The 16639-nt window shown below is 52.2% G+C and overlaps 1 protein-coding gene across 1 annotated transcript in view; it reads right to left on the minus strand.

Annotated features, from left to right (window-relative positions):
* Positions 1-16639, minus strand: part of CMIP (c-Maf inducing protein) — a 222416-nt gene that overhangs the window by 24610 nt on the left and 181167 nt on the right. Inside the window, exons 6-10 of the mRNA XM_031458000.2 lie at positions 12002-12064; positions 9448-9528; positions 5493-5596; positions 4524-4628; positions 607-960 (exon numbers count right to left, since the gene is read on the minus strand). Coding sequence (XP_031313860.2) covers positions 607-960; positions 4524-4628; positions 5493-5596; positions 9448-9528; positions 12002-12064 — 707 coding nt within the window. The remainder of the gene's footprint in view (positions 1-606; positions 961-4523; positions 4629-5492; positions 5597-9447; positions 9529-12001; positions 12065-16639) is intronic.

The raw sequence follows: 16639 nt of genomic DNA on the forward strand, positions 1-16639 counted from the left end.
GCAGCACAGGCACCCAGACACAACCACGCTTGTACACTTACACTCACAGGCATTCAAAACACAGATTTGGCCCCTACAGAGAAATCCACATATATCCCACATCCAACACATCCATATGCAGACACACACACACACACACTCGGGCAACCACCCATGTGCTGTCATGCCCTCATACACCCAAAGCCACTTACACACATACAAGGACAATTCCAAACTCAGAATGAGCCCACACCCTACACCCTTGCAGAGGTCCACACACAAACATACTTAGCTACCCGTGTGCCCAAGCACATCCTGGCAGGTGTATATACTCACACGTTCTCAAACTTGTGGGTACACATGTATACATTATGCCCATGCATATACTGTACACGCGGGCCCAGATTCTCCACCTGTACACATAGCCCGGCATGCATCCTACATGGATATATATGTACCCCAAATGAATACCCTCATCCCTAAATCTGCATCCTGTGCACCCACACTCATGAGCACCCCAACTCAAGTGTGCACACTCGGCAGGCCCATGCTGGTGTGCTCCAGGGTAGCTGCAGAGCCCAGCCCCTCCCCTACCCGAGGGGCCGGGCAGGCCGAGGGGACACTCACAGCAGCTTGAGGATCTCCACGTAGCAGCCGAGCGTGCGGTCAGCCTGGGGGCCCAGCTCGATGCTCATGGTGCTGCAGGCGGGGCTGACCATGAGGCAGTCAATGAGGTTGGGCTCGCTGTCGTTGCCCGCGCTGGCCGTCAGCGCTGGCTTGGCAGTGCTGGCGTGCTCCACCTCCACGTGGATCTCGCTGGAGGCCACGACCACCGATTTGAGCCGTGCCTCGGACAGCGTGGCTTCCTGAGACACCAGGTCCGGGCTGGGGTGCAGAAGGCGCAGAGGTAAGGTGGGCTTCCGGTCGCAGGGCTGCTGGCAGCCATTCCGTATCTCCTTCAGGCTGGGGGAATTGTCGCGGCTGGGGGAGAGGTGGAGAGGGGTGTGAGGACAGGCCCTGGGGAGTCACAGAAGCCGCGAGCTGTGTTCTAGTGGGTGCTCCCAGGCGCCAGGCTGCACCCTGCTAAATGCCCCCAGGCCCCACGGCAATGCTGTGAGCTGGTGCCACCGGATCCCATCCCACCAGTGAGGAGACAGGCTCAGTCTGAGAAGGCAGCTTGCTCAAGGCCTCAGACAGGGAGAGTTGCACATGGTATCCAAATCCAGGCTGCCTGGCACTAAGGCACACGCTGTAGTCCCAGCACACAGCAGGCATTTGGCAGAAACTTGTGGAATGAATAAGTCAATGTTAACCTCTACACAAGAATCGTAAGGGCCTCAGTGTTCACCTCCACCAAGAAGCCTTCCCTGGCCACCTTCCTGACACACCAAGGAGACCTGCTAAGCGACCATGCTTCTTGTCACTTCCTGTAGTCTAACTGCCTGCCTCCCCTGATGCCATAATGTCCCACCTCTGCCAGGTGAGAAAGTCAGCATCTGCTTCTCCACCTGTGAACCCACTTCAAAGGGGCACCAAACCCCAGATCTCACCCCCTGGAGTCTACAGGTCCCTCCTGACCACAGCTCCCCCACCACCCTTGGCTAACCCAGTATTGACAGCGTCTCCACTGACTGGAGGAACAATGCTCATGCAGGCTGTTAACGGGTGTGAGCTAAGAAAAGGGCACTATGGCATCCTTGAGGTCACATGTTTTGGGGAAATGCTGAGCCCAACACAATGAGATGAGATCTCTTTATGGCAGGACTTGTCAGAGCTTTGAGGCTGAATAAAATGCCTCCTCACTGGGTGCTTCCAAACATTACAGGGAGGCACGTTAGAAGGAAGGGAACTCCACCAATGAGTTTCCTTTGTTGGTGTCCCTGGCACAGGGCTAAATGCTATCACACAGACCACACATACATTCTCAGATATCTCTGAATGGTAGGTATTATCACCTCCTTGGTACAGGTGAGTAAAGACGCTATCAGAGGTCAAATGACTACCATGGATCACATAGCTTGTAAGTAGAGGGGGCTGGGATTTGAAGCCAGGTCTCTGCACTTCCAAAATCCTGTATGGGCCCAGGCAGGTCCTCCTCCTCCAAGAAGTCTTCCAGGATTTCTTCCACCAGCCACCCTCACCCTTCCTGGCTCAGAGCTTTCCACTCCTGGCTGGGCACTAGTATCCCTTGGGGCACTTCTAAACATCCTGAGGTCCAATTAGGTTGGAATCTCTGGGGTGGGGTCCAGACACCAGTAATTTTTAGGGATTCCCGTGTGTGCAGCCAACGTTGAGCCCACTGCTCCAACATACTAAGAACTTGATGATATGATCACGAACAGCTGCTCATCAGTCCCTCTCTAAATGTGCCACATGCACGTGCCTGTCCTTCCAAAGAGACGTGCACGCTCCTTATGCACAAGGACTGCGTTGAGCACAGAACTCACGCCTGATGCACTCGGAGGGCCTGAATTCACCCATGTGTCATGAGCCAGGCCTGAGCTAAGCCCACCAAGGATGTCTGATAAACATACTTTAAGCCTTGCCGGAGAAAAACAAAACCCATTAGCTAAAGTCCGAGGATTCAGTGGCTGATGGAAAATTGTGTGTGGTCTGGTGGGGGAGGCGGTGGAGCTATCTTCATGCGCTCAGAGCTAATTTGCTACCCAAATGCTCAGCTCCATCCTCTTTGCCTTTGCTGGGATTTAGGAGTGGATTTTTCAAGGCTATTTGGCTCAGACTGGGTGATTTTCCAGCAAGCTACGTTAACCTGGGTCAAGCTGTCTGTTCTTTTGTGTGTGAGTACATCACGTACCCACTGAGAGCACCATGGACAGGCCCATAGGACATCGTGGGGCTTTATCTTCCAGGGACTGACCAACAGGGTGGGATGGGCCTGAGCCCAGGAAAGGTCTTGCAGCCCTCGGCATGATTTCCAAACTGCTGAGGGCTCCAAGGGGGCTGGGCTGTTTTGAGCCAGGCGTTGGAGGAGGCCTGTGGCAGGCGGCAGGACCCGCCCGGCCCTCCCTAGGTTTTCACCCTGGGTACCTAGTTGCAGCCACCACCAAACGGTATCCCAGGGTCACACTGGGCCCCTGCAGTCCACCCTCCCTGCAGCAGCAGCCCGAGGAGGGTCTGGAAACTGACATCAAGTCCCTTTCTGCTTAAAATCTATTGGCGACTCCCACGCTCTCAGAATAAAAACTGAAACTGACACACAGCTCTGCTGCTCAAAGTGTGGTCCCCAACCAGAGGCATCAGCATTACTGGGAGTCTGTTAGACAGTCTCAGGCGCTGCCCCAGACCCACTGAGCCTGAGTCTACATTTTAACATGACCCCCAGGAGCAGCTCAGCACTGCTCCACCATCCATTCTGCGAGGGCAGGGGCCCCACTGGCTGGTTCACTTTGTACCGTCAGCACCTGGCACATAACGGGCCCTCACGATACAAGAGTTGAGAGGACAGGGGAAGGACAAGGCTGGCTGCTGCTGCCCCTAGTCCCCTATCTGTGCAACAGCACGCACGGCTCCTGATTCTGGCTCTTTCCACCTCTGCCCTTCTCCTCAATGGGAGCTGAGAGAGACTTCTTTCTGCTTTCTGCTCCTATTCAGGGAAACTCTGCTCTAGGGCCCCTCTGATTTCCTTCTTCTTTTTCTTTCTTTTAATATAACATGTTTCAGGGCAGAGAACAGGCACTTGGGAATGACCAGTGTGACACCTCCAGGTTGCCCCAACTGCACAGGTTTTTAGTGATGTTCCACTGCCTTTTAGGGATGGATACATACTCCTGCTGTGCCTCCAGCTCGAGTGGTGCCTGGACACATTTTGGTCCTCATGGAGTTGTGCAGTGTACCTCTCCAACAACTAGACAGGGCAGCTGCCACAGATGCCACCTGTGCCCTGCGTATCATATCCTCTCTAATGACCCCAGGGATCAACGTAGAAAGTTCTGTACAACTAGTGGCATTCGCGTCACTCTTCATCCCAGGAGCCATCATCAGTCTGGGAAGAATGGGAGTTGGTAAGTAACTACTCCAGCATCACCATCCCTCAGGGGAAGGACTCAGAGAACATTCCACATGGTCTCCCAGGAGGTCCCAGTGGGGAAGGCATCGGTGCCCACAGGGGTCACCGGCTTATGAACACAGACCTTACTGGCTGTCCTCCTCCTAGACCCCCTCCTGCTGCTTCCTGGGGTTACTTCCCTAATAAGCTGCTTGCAACCAAACCCTGGGGGACCCGAGACAGTGGCTCTGTCGTGCCTTCTTCCAGTCACAGATGCCAGGTGGTGAGAAATCTTCAGAATAAAACTCTTGTTCCTAAAGCCAAGTCAACACAATGGTCTTGCAGCACCAGCATTGATTCACAGTGTTTGCTTTTCCAGTCACATTCCTGGGTTCTAGGCCCTGGCATCAGTGAGCACCGGGGATTTGGCAAACACTCTTGAGACAGACTCAGCAAAAGCCACTCCACCTCCCTGCCTGGTTGGGTGTGTACTGTCCTGTGGCCTACCCAGGCCCTCCCAGCGGCGGTGGTGACTGACCTGTTGATGAACTCTTCATAGCAGGAGTAGATGGCGGCCAGGCACACAGCCACCAGGTTGGGCAGGACCCGGGGGTGGGGGCAGTGCCCGGTGGGGCCGTGCATGCTGGAAAAGAGCAGAGGGCGGGGTGAGAAGGTGACAGGGAGGCCAGGGGAGGCCCGGGTGCCGTTCAGGAAGAAGTTGGGGGTGGGGTGCTCCGATCCCTTTGTTGGGGTGAGTATATTTAGGAAATATGCAGCTTTGGAACTGGCTTAAACAGCCTATTTTGATTTTCTTTAAAAAAATGAAGAGTCATGACGATGACGCTAACGTTCTTGTCACACTTCCACGTTATTCTTGGTGTTCCGTGTATGCGCTCGCTGAAGCCTTGCATTAACTGGATAAAGTGGGAACTACGGTTCTCACCTGACAGATGAGGAAACTGAGGCGTGGAGAAAAAAAATGTAAAAATCAAAGCAAAAGCACCCCCACCCCACTGCTCCAAACAACAGAAGGGAGTAAGAATCAGAATATCTGGCTTCCTCTGGGCCAAGTCTGGGAGGCAGCTGTTCAAGTCCCCAGTGGTGACTCTCCAGGGCCACCAGGAGATCATTCCCCACACACCCAGCACCCATGGGGGGACCCGTGGAAATACTCTTATTATCAGGACTGTTACCATTTCCTGAGTTCCTACTGAGCATCAGGCACTGTGCTAGGGGCCTTCTTATATGTTAACTTATTTAACTGCACAAGCACCCCTGGGGACAGCAGGGGAAACCGGATTAGAGAGGTACAGTGAGTGGCTCAGTGTCACACAGCAAGGAAGTGCCTCAGACCACACGTGCTCAGGAGGACCCAGGAGGCCCTTGCAGAAGAGGCCTCGGGTCGCCAGTGCTCTTTTCTGGGCATCGATGGAGCGAGTGGGTCTGGCGCAGAGGAAAGCTGGCTCACAGGCCGGGATGGGGAGGGGGGTCTGGCTGGAAGACCCACCTCTGAATGAACTTCTTTACCACCTCCATCCCTGCGTTGAGCTCGTTCAAGGCAAGGATGTACTCCTGAGTAAACAGCCTCAGTCGTGGGCACTTCCCAAAGTCCTGCAGAAAGAGCAGAGGGCAGGAGTTGGGAGACGTTGCCAAGGAGGCTGAGACACCAGAAGGGGTGGGGGATCCACTCTGCCTGGAGACGATGGTGTGGGCGGCAGCGGGGAGATACCAGCCAGCTCTTCTTTCTAGAAAGCACACACGAAGACCCGGCCCCGCCACACTCCAGATCACACCCTGACAGAGGGGCCCCGCTGCTCCAATGAGCGACATCCTTGGAGAAGGATGTTTTCAGCCTCCCCGACGCTGCATGTTAGTGGATCGGCAACAGAGCTCAGCTAAGCTAGAAGCTGAGGCCCCTGCATGAAGAGAAGACTGAAGCTTGACTGTGATTTCAAACTGAGGAAGATGCCCAGAGGCCCCGAGTCCCCGGGAAGAGGGTAACAGGAAACCTGTGTGGCCTTGGGCAGCCATGTCCCACTCTGGGCCTTACTGTCTCCACTGTGGAACAAGGGCTGCAAGAATGGATCTCTAAGCCCCTTCTACCTCTGAGGTCTTATGATTCTATAAAAACTGCTTCAACTAAACCCTGCTAACTGCTGTTACCTTTGCTATTAGATTTCTGGATAGTGAAGGTCATTTTCTTGGAAACTAACATTATAGATCAGTCTAGTGGCCTTTTGATACGTGAGTGAGGGACATTTTGCCTCTTTAGCGACATCAAATATGTTCCCCTTGGAAAGCAGGAGGTCGCATCACCCAGTGGTCCACTAGGGACTATAGTCTCATCTTCTTGCTACTTGGCCACAAGAACACGCCAATGAGTGGCACGTGGGCATAGGGACCATAATCATTCTTGGGGATGCAGTTGAGCTAACTGTTTAGAATCTCTAGAGGAACATACTTAAGGGCTGCTTCCATTTGCATCTAATTTTTAAAAAAATTTTAACGGAGGTACTGTGGATTGAATCCAGGACCTCATGTATGCTAAGCAAACACTCTACCACTGAGCTATAACTCCTGTTCCCCTGTATCTAATTTTTATTTTGGCCCACTGAGTAACACTCTTTGAGACACTCAATCTAGATTCAGTTGCTCATCCATGAAATGGGGCACACGATATACTTACAAAAGATGCATTCTGAGAATGAGGGACCTTGGAAACCCCAGCACACCACGGTGGAGTGTGATCTCCCCTATTTCCCAAACGTTCAAGTGCTTCCTTAATGAGAAACACTGAACGTGGGGAGAAGGGAAGTCCCACTCTGCTGACAGGCATGTGGCTGGTGGCAGGCCAGGCACATTCACTAAGCAGTGACTAGCCACCCCACGCCAGCAGACAGCCCCGCTCCAAAATGTGCTCTGGCCAATGACTAAGCTTTAGGGAGCATTAAATGAGTGACACCAAAGCCTGCTGTGAGCCACAATCACTGCTGAACACTCATCTCTTCTTCTGTAGGAGGGCCTAATCCCCCGGGTCCTGTCTACAATTCTCTTCTGACACCGTTCACGACGTGTAATTAGTGGATGTCAAGAGCAAGTGGGGTTGGGACTTTAAAGCATCCCCAGACACGGGGGTCACATAGAGAGAGTTCTTTAAAAGTGAAGTGAGGACGCATGCCTAGGGGTCCCTGATCTCTGCCAGGCCACAACAGATGCTATAAATTCTGGATTTGCCCTGTAGCTGTTCTGATTTTTATCCAGAAAATTACTACATGGTCAACACTCCAGGCCCATAAAACTAACCAGATATAAGAGAGATGTTGTATGGTTAAGCCTTGGGAGGTTGCCTGAATTTTGACTTTTTCCCTTAGAAATCAGATGTCCTAAAAGATCCTTATTAAACAGTCTGTTGACTGCCATGGAGCGTGGAAAAATGTTTACATGCCTGAGGAGGCACGAGCCCCGGCCAGTCACCCTGGAGGTGTGGCTCTGCCACTAACCGGTTGTGATGAGAGGAGGTCCTTGGCGAAAGAAACTCCAGAACTTTTGCTCTGGACTCTGAAAGGGCATGGCCCTCACCTCACACCACACCCACGGTGACTTTAAAGTTAACAATCAGGGACCCTTTCCTCCCAGCTGGCTCAAGCCAGACAGTGTCTTTGAAACTACTAAACCCAAATTAAGGCAGAATCCACCCCCCCGCCCCCCAAGGAGAGTTTCTTTCTTATTCCTGGAGAAAGAATCAGATGGAGTATCCCTTTCCCCTGCGTTCAGAAAACAAGAAATGCATTTATCTCAAATTAAGGAGGTTTCAGAAATAAGCAACAATTCAATTCTGGGGTGTGATCACTCAAAGAGGACGGTCGAGAGAGTCCTCTGGTACCAACAAAGTTCAGCTGGTAGCGGCTGCCTGGAGTGCTGTGTTGAGAAATTCTGAAGTGACCTCTGGGCTCTGCAGAAGAGTGCTGTAATCGATTAATGATGTCTGCCATGAGTGTGGGCTAGGGCCTTGTGGCACATGTACCCTATGTTTCCATTCCTGATTGGGGAGCGGGGTAAACCTATACTCTAGTCTTTGGGGGCATGGTGTGGAGGCAGGAAAGCTGTGAGCAGGTCACCCTTTCTCAGAGCTATTTTCATATGCTGCCTCTTGATGGGGCCGGGGGCAGTAGTCACGGTCACCCCACAACTGACTCAGTGGCCCAACCTGTGCAGCAATGACACAGATGTCTCCTGCCACCCAGGTGACTTCAATCCAGGCTGGTGGCCGGCTCATCAGAGCATGCTGGGACACCAGCCCTTGCTTCAGACTGTCTGCTGCCTGGTACGATACATGAGAAAGCACAGCCGCCCAGAGGTTCCTGGAGCAACCTTTCGAACTTTCTGGGTCTTGGCCTTCTCATCTGTAGAAGGAGGTCCTGGGCTGTCACGAGGGTTACAAGACATAATGCAGTGGGGCATCACACTGAGTCCGGCTCTAAATGGTGCACCACAAATATCTGGTTGTTCTTATTTGCAGCTGTGGCCCTGGGGCCGGTTAATGGACTTTGCTAAGCCTGTTTCCTCACGTGTCATATGGAGAAAACAGTGACATCTGCTGCTCTCACTGGACTGATGAGAGAATGCAAAAGGGCCAGCGGTCATGAGAGCCCAGTTCACTGAGTGTGCAAGTGCCCAGCCCACTGTGAGAGTGCAATGAAATTCTGCCCATTTGAAAAGAAATTAACTGAAGTCCATACTTTATGCAGATTTCCTCAGTTTTCCCCTAAGGTCCTTTTGCTGCCCCAGATCCCATCCAGAACACCCCACTACACTCAGCTGTTGTGTCTCCTGGGGCCCCTAGACTGTGGCTGTTTCTCAGACTCTCCTTGTTGTGACGACCCGGCGGTTCTGAGGACCGTCAGGTGTTCTGCAGAACGTCCCTCAGCTGGGAATGGTCTGAAGTTTTTCTCACGATCACACTGGGGCTGTGGGTTTGAAAGAGAAGACCTCGGAGGTCCAGGCCCGCCTCCTCACATCACATCAAGGATATGTGCCATGCCGTGACTGACCACTGTTGATATTGACCTTCACCACCTGGGCAAGGTCACGACTGTCAGGTTTCTGCATCCTATGGCCACTCTTTCCCATCTTCCCCTGTTCATCACTATGGGCAGCACCCACTTAAGAAGCGAGGAGTTCACTCTCCCTCCTCGAGGGCAGAGTTTCTACAGACATTATTTGTGACTACGCACACACAGGAGACTTATCTCTTCTCCTCAGCCACATTCTTACTGTGAAAAGATTCTTCCTGTTGAATTAATAGCAAAATATTTAGCCAACTGGGACAGGCTGCATGAAAACTTCCAACTTACCGAATCCCAAACCCAGTCCCTGGCCAGCAGCCGGCCAGCCCCACTCCCTGACTCTCTGGAAGAGTGAAAGCCTCTGCGGTGCGGGTGCTGGGTGTCGGGAGAACTCACCATGTTATGCTTGAGGATTCTCTGGACCACGGGCGTGAACACTTCGATGACCACCATGGACCGGGGCCGCTCTCTGCAGTGCTGGGGAGACAGGAGGACATGGTCAGCGCCGAGCCTGGTGGGGTCCAGCTGGGGCCGCCCGGCCCTGTGGAAGCCCTGGCTGCGGTCTGGGGCTCCTCACAGCGCTCAGGGCAGTGGACCCAGCCCTGATGCCTGGGTTCCCCTGCGGAGTATTGCTGCACAGCTTTTTGTTCATTTTGGGGGAGTAACTGAAGTGCATGGCGATGGGATCTTCTGTTTGCTTTCTGTTTTGATCTTAAAGTCTGAGATTGTTTCAGACGGTACAGACAGGAGTCCGTCCCACCAGGCCCCCTATTTAACAGGCCGAGACTTTTGCAGCACTAAGGTTCGGAGGGCGTGGTCTAGCAGTGGAGCCTCCTGAAATTGGGTGCGAGAATACCAGGGGTTAGTTTTCGGATGTTAGAATCTCAAAAATTCTGTGGCCTCTCAGCTGAGGGCTTTGACAAGCTGGCTGCAGTCTGCAGGCCACACATGGCCCTTGGGTGTGCTTAATCTCACCAGCATGGGGGTTGTTTCTCAAAATGAAATCGAAGGCCTTCGGGTGGAGCAGGTGAAGCCCCTGTCTGGGCCTGAAGATGCTGCCTTTCCAACCCTAGGAGAGGACACTGGACTTCGGATATTAGAAATCGGGCTTCCCTGGACAACCCTAGAAGAATAAACTGTCCCCAGACCTCAGGGTTTGGGCTTCCAAGTCTGGCAGGAGAGGCTGCTGGGTGTGTCCAGGGAGCTGGCCAAGCGGACCTGGTGGAGGAGGCTTTGTTCTCTCAGCCTCTCTCTAGTTGAGCTGTATGGTGGGTGAGGTGCTGAGGCTGCAACTCCCATCCCCAGAGGGAAAACAGGCCCAAATCTCCAGGCTCGTGTGGCTAGGCTCCCCCTTCTCCAAACGGCAGGGCAGCTCTATGGGGTGTTCTACAGGGAAATGCCAGAAAGGATGGCTTCCTCCACATCACTGCTTTTCAAACTGTGCCACCAGGAGCCCTCAGGTATGGTTTACTTGGAACAAAGGTCCACTTTCTAGAATAGATGCTGGAAAACCATGAGATTTGGGAGAAACTGCACAGCTTGGGAAAACCAAGAAGCAGGTTTGGATTAACCTGGACAAAACAGCAGAAAGGAGATGACCCGCCGGCACAGGAAAGGGGCAGCTGGCCATCCTCTGAGGAGTCCAAGCTCTGGATCTGAGCCCCCCTGGCTCGGGGGACTAGAAGGCCTGTCTCACTTGTCTTCAGTCTCGCCAAGCTGCTTCTTTCCTTCGTGTTCCCCGGGGGAGAGGCCTTGGCACAGCACAGGACCCAATGCCCAGGGGGAGGCCTGCTCTCACACACACACACACACACTTAGCCGCACACTCGGGGCTCACCACTTGGACCAGAGGGCACTCACTGGCATGTGCCCACATGCCCACTGGGTAACACAACATTGTAAACCGACCATACTTCAACTAAAAAAATAATAATAAAGAAATGCACTGGGCACTTCAGGCAGCCGTCTGGGCCCACCTTCTGCTCTGTGGGTCGCTGGAAAAGGTCTCCTGATGGAGAGATGGGGCAAAGAGGACAGTGCGATCCTGTCCCCCTAAACCTTATGTCCCCTCACACACACACACACACACACAGCACACTCCCTGAGTAGGGGGCAGGGGGCAGGGAGAGGGCAGGAGGGCAATAAGTGCACCACAGTCTCCCTTCCTCCAGAACCAGCAGCCCCAGGTGCCCGCTCTGCCCCATCACGTGCCTGTCTCCCTGGTGGACACAGCACCCCCCACCCCAAAGGTCAGCACATGGCTGTGGAAGGAACCAGCTCAGTGAAGGGGTTCAGTGGGAGTGAGCCCAGGGGAGCGCTGGGAAAGCAGCAAACTGGGCCCTGTGACTTCCCAAGGACATCAAATCATTGCATTTAGAAAATCACCCAGCAAAGAATTGCTCAGCCCCTGGGCTGCTGAGTGTGCTCTCGGAGCGAGGGATGCCTGGTCCCTGATGTGCCCTGGGCACGTTCCGTGCAGATCCCACTGTGAGGCTGGCGCTGGGTCCCTGGGACCGGATGTCCTGCTCCTGGGCCCCTCCAAGCTAACCTGGCATCCCTGGCCAGACTTCCTTGCTCAGGGAAAGCCCTGCGGCCATGTCCCCGCTGTGGGCCAGCCGGTGCTCTGAGGTGCCCTGGCTAATAATAGCCGAGTTCTGATGTCAGGAGCCCAGAAAATCTGCTGCAAACGTCTCCCAAGACAGCCACGAAGATATTTCAAGGGAAACCCAGATGCCTCTCCCTGACCCACTAGTCTGGACCCTGGGCCTCGTTACTGCTTGTCTGGCAGAGAGGCTGTGACCCTAAGAACAGGGTGTCTTTAGCTGTGTCTGGGCCCGGACCTGGGTCCAGGGGTCGGGGGTGGGGGGCGTCTAATTTTGGGATTTCAGCAAATTTTGCAAAACCAACCCCCACCATGCCCAGATGGAAGGCAGGCTGCTTCCTGCCATACCTTGCAAAAGAATTCACAGAGATCTGGTGGTGGATGGTTGTTTTCCAGCAAAGGAGCGATTGCCTGAAAGACAGTGAACAAACGTCAGTCGGAATCTCTTGGAAGGAATCGTACGCGGGTGTGTCTACATAAGAGGTGGGAAAAGCACAACCTCCTTTGTCATCCTCTGGGCGAAAACAGCCCATTCTCAAACTGGGGAATGCATGACAAGATGCTAAAAGCTCTGGGCTGGCCTCCCCCAAATATATACCTCCAATGATGCCTATCACTTTAGGGGTTTCAAGACCTGCTGGTATCCATGGCCCCCTGACTATGAAGCAAGATGCGTAGTGTCTATAAGCCCAGGCTTTGGGGGCGGAGCCCTGGGTGCCAGTCCTGGTTCTGGCACTTCCTACAGTGTGTCCATTAGAGCAAGCTGTTTCGTCTCTCTTAACCCTGGGGCCCCACCTGGAAGTGGAGCAGAGAGCAGCACTGGGAGGTGAGTGGAGCTAATCCGTGCAGAGAGGGCTTCTCAGTCTCGCCCTGTCAGTACCTGGGGCGGGCACTGCTGGTGGTGCAGCTGTCCTTGTCTCAACCCCCAACCCGCGGTGACAATCAAAAATGTCTCCAGACACACTTCATTTTGTATGAAGGAAGCTTAGACTGTCTAACGTCCCTTGAACTCATTTCTCGCCAAGCCTTCTTAGGCGAGCTCTACCATGTGACTGCTTCCCCCACCATTCCTGAGCAAGGTCCCCGTGGCCCCAATGGTATTTGATTCTTGGTTTTTTGCCCCTTTCATAATTTCTGTTTTAATCATCTTGCTAAATTTCAAACTCAAATAAAAATTTGAACAACTGGGAAGAAGTGTGTCCAGACATTGTCAAAAATCAGCCCCAGCGGAGAGCCCTTGGTGTAAGGTGCCTCACAGAGCCTGGAACAAGGCCAGCTCTCTATAAACATTTGCTATGGGCTGCTTAAAGCCCAAGTGAGGTCCTCTCATTTTCCCGTTTGCCACACTGGGCACAATGGTAGGAACCAGAAGACCCAGGAGCCGGCACCAGGACTACTGAGCTGCATGATCCAGTACAGTGGCCACTAGCTTCCTGTGACTGTTGAGATTTGAAATGTGGTTAGTGTGATTGAGGAACCACACTCTTAATTTTATTTCTTTTTAAAATTGTTTCTTTCATGTCAGTTAAAATGTGGAGCCATGTATGGCCAGTAGCTGCCATACTGGACAGTGCAGCCCTGGGCGAGCAAGATCCTGGGCCTCCTTCCACCTGCTGGTCAGCCTGACCATTGGCGCCGGGAAGCAAAGCCTCACATGTGATGACTTCATTTTCCACGGTGGGGCACTCATGTAACTGCCCAGCTAGCCATCATCGCCTCCTGGTACCCGCTGTGCTTTCCTTTCCCTAGCGGTCCCAAAACAGGCGGAAGGCCCCACAGAGGGGTCCCCACCCATACCCAAAGGCCTTGCTGTGGGAATGGATCAAGGAGAGATCCACACGACAACTCTGTGGGGTCAAGCAGTAGTCATTCCCATTTGTATGATGAAGAGACAGAGGGTCAGGGAGGTTGTTACAAGTCTTGCCCCAGGCACAGGATAATGACTGTTTTAAACCGTATTATTAATAAAAAGCATGTATATTTTTGTGGAATATTGCTATGAGCCGAGTCCTCTGCTAAGCATGTTAGGTGCATTCGCCCATTTAACCATCCCAGCAGCCCCAAAAGAAAGGCACTGTCATTACGCCCATTTCATAGATGAGGAATCTCATGCTTAGAGGGTCAAGTTAGCTGGAAATGATCTGAATGGCCATCTAGTTAAATAAAGATTCTACAGCCAGTAGAAAGAATGGCATAGACCAGTGGTTCTCAACTGGGGTTGGCTTTGCCCCCTACCAGGGAATATTGGCATGTCTGGAGACACTTCGATTGTCACAACAGGGGAACGCTATGGCATCTAGTGGGTGGAGGCCAGGGATGCTGGACATCCTACAATGCTCAGGACAGCCCCCACCACAAAGAATCATCCGTCCCCAAATGTTACTAGTGCCTAGAGTGAGAAACCCTGGAGTAGACTTAAGTAATCTCCAAGACATGTTGTTAAGTGAAAAAACAAACAGAACAAAACACATCCTGCATCACATCATTAATGTTAAAAGTAAAAAATAAAAACACAACTGTATCTGTCTGTGTGGGTTTGTTACCCTCTGAAAACCTCCAGGGCTGTCTCTGAAGGGGGCGCTGGGATGGGGTGAAATCTTTTTTTTTTTAAAAAAACAATTAAAATATACTCACTGCAAAAGCACTTTAAAGAATATTTTAAAGATATTTTAAACAAGATTAAAAGTTCTTCCATTACTCGCCCAAGGTCACAGATGATGTAAGGTGGGCCCAGGGTCTGCATTTGGCTCTGAACTTGAAACACACTCAGCTTTAAGCCCACGTTCTTCAGAGCACCTGGGGACACTGCCAGGGTCTGGACTCCGGGTCCATGCTTGTCTAGTGACCTGCCAGCCAACAATTACCTATTGCATTGATGCCTGACTGATGGGTTGAATAAAACCAACTCAAGTTACTCATGAAAGTACTTAGGAAAAAGAAGTACATAAAAAAAATACCAAGCCCTATTGGGAGAAGACTAATTGCCAACAGGTCAAATCACAGAATGTAAATTGTTGGCATGAAAGGAGGCTGCAGGAGGCTTCGTGGTAATGGTAACAGCATCGGTCATAAAGAATGCTGAAAGCAGGGCTGTAAAACCCAGGGCTGAGGGTCAGACCCTCAGATCACATTCTTCCGTGTTCTCAGGCATCCCCGCTGAGCAGGGAAGCTCAGCCCAGGCCAATTAAGGGGTCAGCCTGGCCCAATTAGCTGGATAAATGCAAGCCTGGATTTCTCAGATCAAAATTCCTTTCCCAGGCTCCTCCCTGGTCCAGAGCCCTCACCCTCCTTCCGGGGCCAAGGTGCAAAGGGGGACCCACAGCTGTTGCCAGCAGGGAGAAGAAGATGCCAGCTCCTTCCTGGCACCCATGTCCCTGCCTGCTTCTCCACCAGCGAGAGTCTCTCTGCCTTTGCATGTGCCGGGCTCCCTTCCTGGACTGCCTTTCCCTGGAGCATCCTATCCAACCTTTAAGACTCAGCTCTCTCACCTCCTTTGTCATCTTCCTCCCAGGACCCTCCCTGAGAGAGGAGATCAGGTGCCTGCCCTCTGTGCTCTGCTAACACCCTGAACAAATCTCAATCCCTGATCATGCAATTTCTTAATTATCTGCCAGGTTCTCCCAGCACACAGAATATCCCTCAGTGGCAATTCAGTCTGTGGAACTGAGATCAGTATCTGGCACAGGCTTGGACTCACATGTCAACAAATGTTTGTTAAATAAATTTATTAATTCATAATATATTAGAGAAAGGTGGTGGTGGGTGACTGGGGAGACCCAGGCTGATGCTTTCCCTGTTCTAGCAAGAGAAGGCAATGAGTGGTCAGGGCAGAGCATGGGAAAAAAAATCTGTATTTTTAGCAAACACCCACTGAGCACCTGCTATGCGCCAGACACTGTGGTTGGGGCTCCACAGAAGCTGCTGCCTTTATTCTCCACAGAAAAAGGCCCAAGGCTCACCTCCTTTGGTGCCCACAGGACCCAGATGGGGCAAGGAGGTGATCTTCAGGCTGGGCTCACCAGGGCCAAGTGGGTGGGCTCCTGAAGCCCTAATGCAGCTCAGAGGACCAGGGTGTCTGGGATGTTGCCGTTGTGTTGGAGGCTGCAGCCACAGGACCTCTTGGGCAGGTGAACATCCCAGGTCCTTCCCTGGGCACACAAAGCTCAGCTTCTCACTTCCACTTCAAATTCTGCCCTCCTGCTTCCTACTTCCTTATGCTTATGCTCCAGCAATTCTGAAGCTTCAGAATGTTCCATGTTGCCTTAAAACTCTAAGCATGTTTTGCTTTCCCTCTCTGGAATGCCTTCCCCCTGTTATGCCATCTGGCAAACTCCTAGTGATCCTTCAAAACCCAGCTCAGACATCACTGCCTCTGGGAAGCTCTCTGGCTTCTTTCTCAGGTGAGTTAATCACTCCACTCTACATTACATGCCTCTATGTTTGCAGTGATCTCATTTAATAGATGATGAACTCCTCAGGAGCAGGAGCTGTCTTAGTTATCTGTGGCTTCAGATACACACAGCTCAACTTCGTTTCTTTCTTCTCTCTGTGAGTCATGTTTCTTAGCTTAAAATCACCCAGGAAGGTATTCTACCCCCTAAAATGCTTACATTATAGTCAAGTCCCAGAAAATACCATCTCACTTTGCACATCAGAGGAAATTAAATCCAGGTTCTATTTGTGGATTAATTAGGAGACATTTCCTGGGGCAAGAAAGAGAAAGTTTACCTTTCAGCTAATAGGGTTATGCCTGTGAATAAATTATGTGGTCTTTGCCATCTCCTGCCTTCAACTCCCTGCGGCAGACCCGGGAAGGAGGAGGCGATTAAGACACATTTGCTACAAACCTCAAAGACTGATAATTACACCCCCTCCCTGCTGTCAGTTGGGGCTCTGAAATGTGCAAAGGCAGGAGGGAGACATGTCTGGCTTCATAGGAAAGACAAAACTGAGCAAGGTCGCTGTGCTGGTGAATCATGCTGGCCC

The sequence above is a fragment of the Camelus dromedarius genome, chromosome 9, assembly GCF_036321535.1.
Source record: "Camelus dromedarius isolate mCamDro1 chromosome 9, mCamDro1.pat, whole genome shotgun sequence".
In the NCBI taxonomy this organism is placed as follows: domain Eukaryota; kingdom Metazoa; phylum Chordata; class Mammalia; order Artiodactyla; family Camelidae; genus Camelus; species Camelus dromedarius.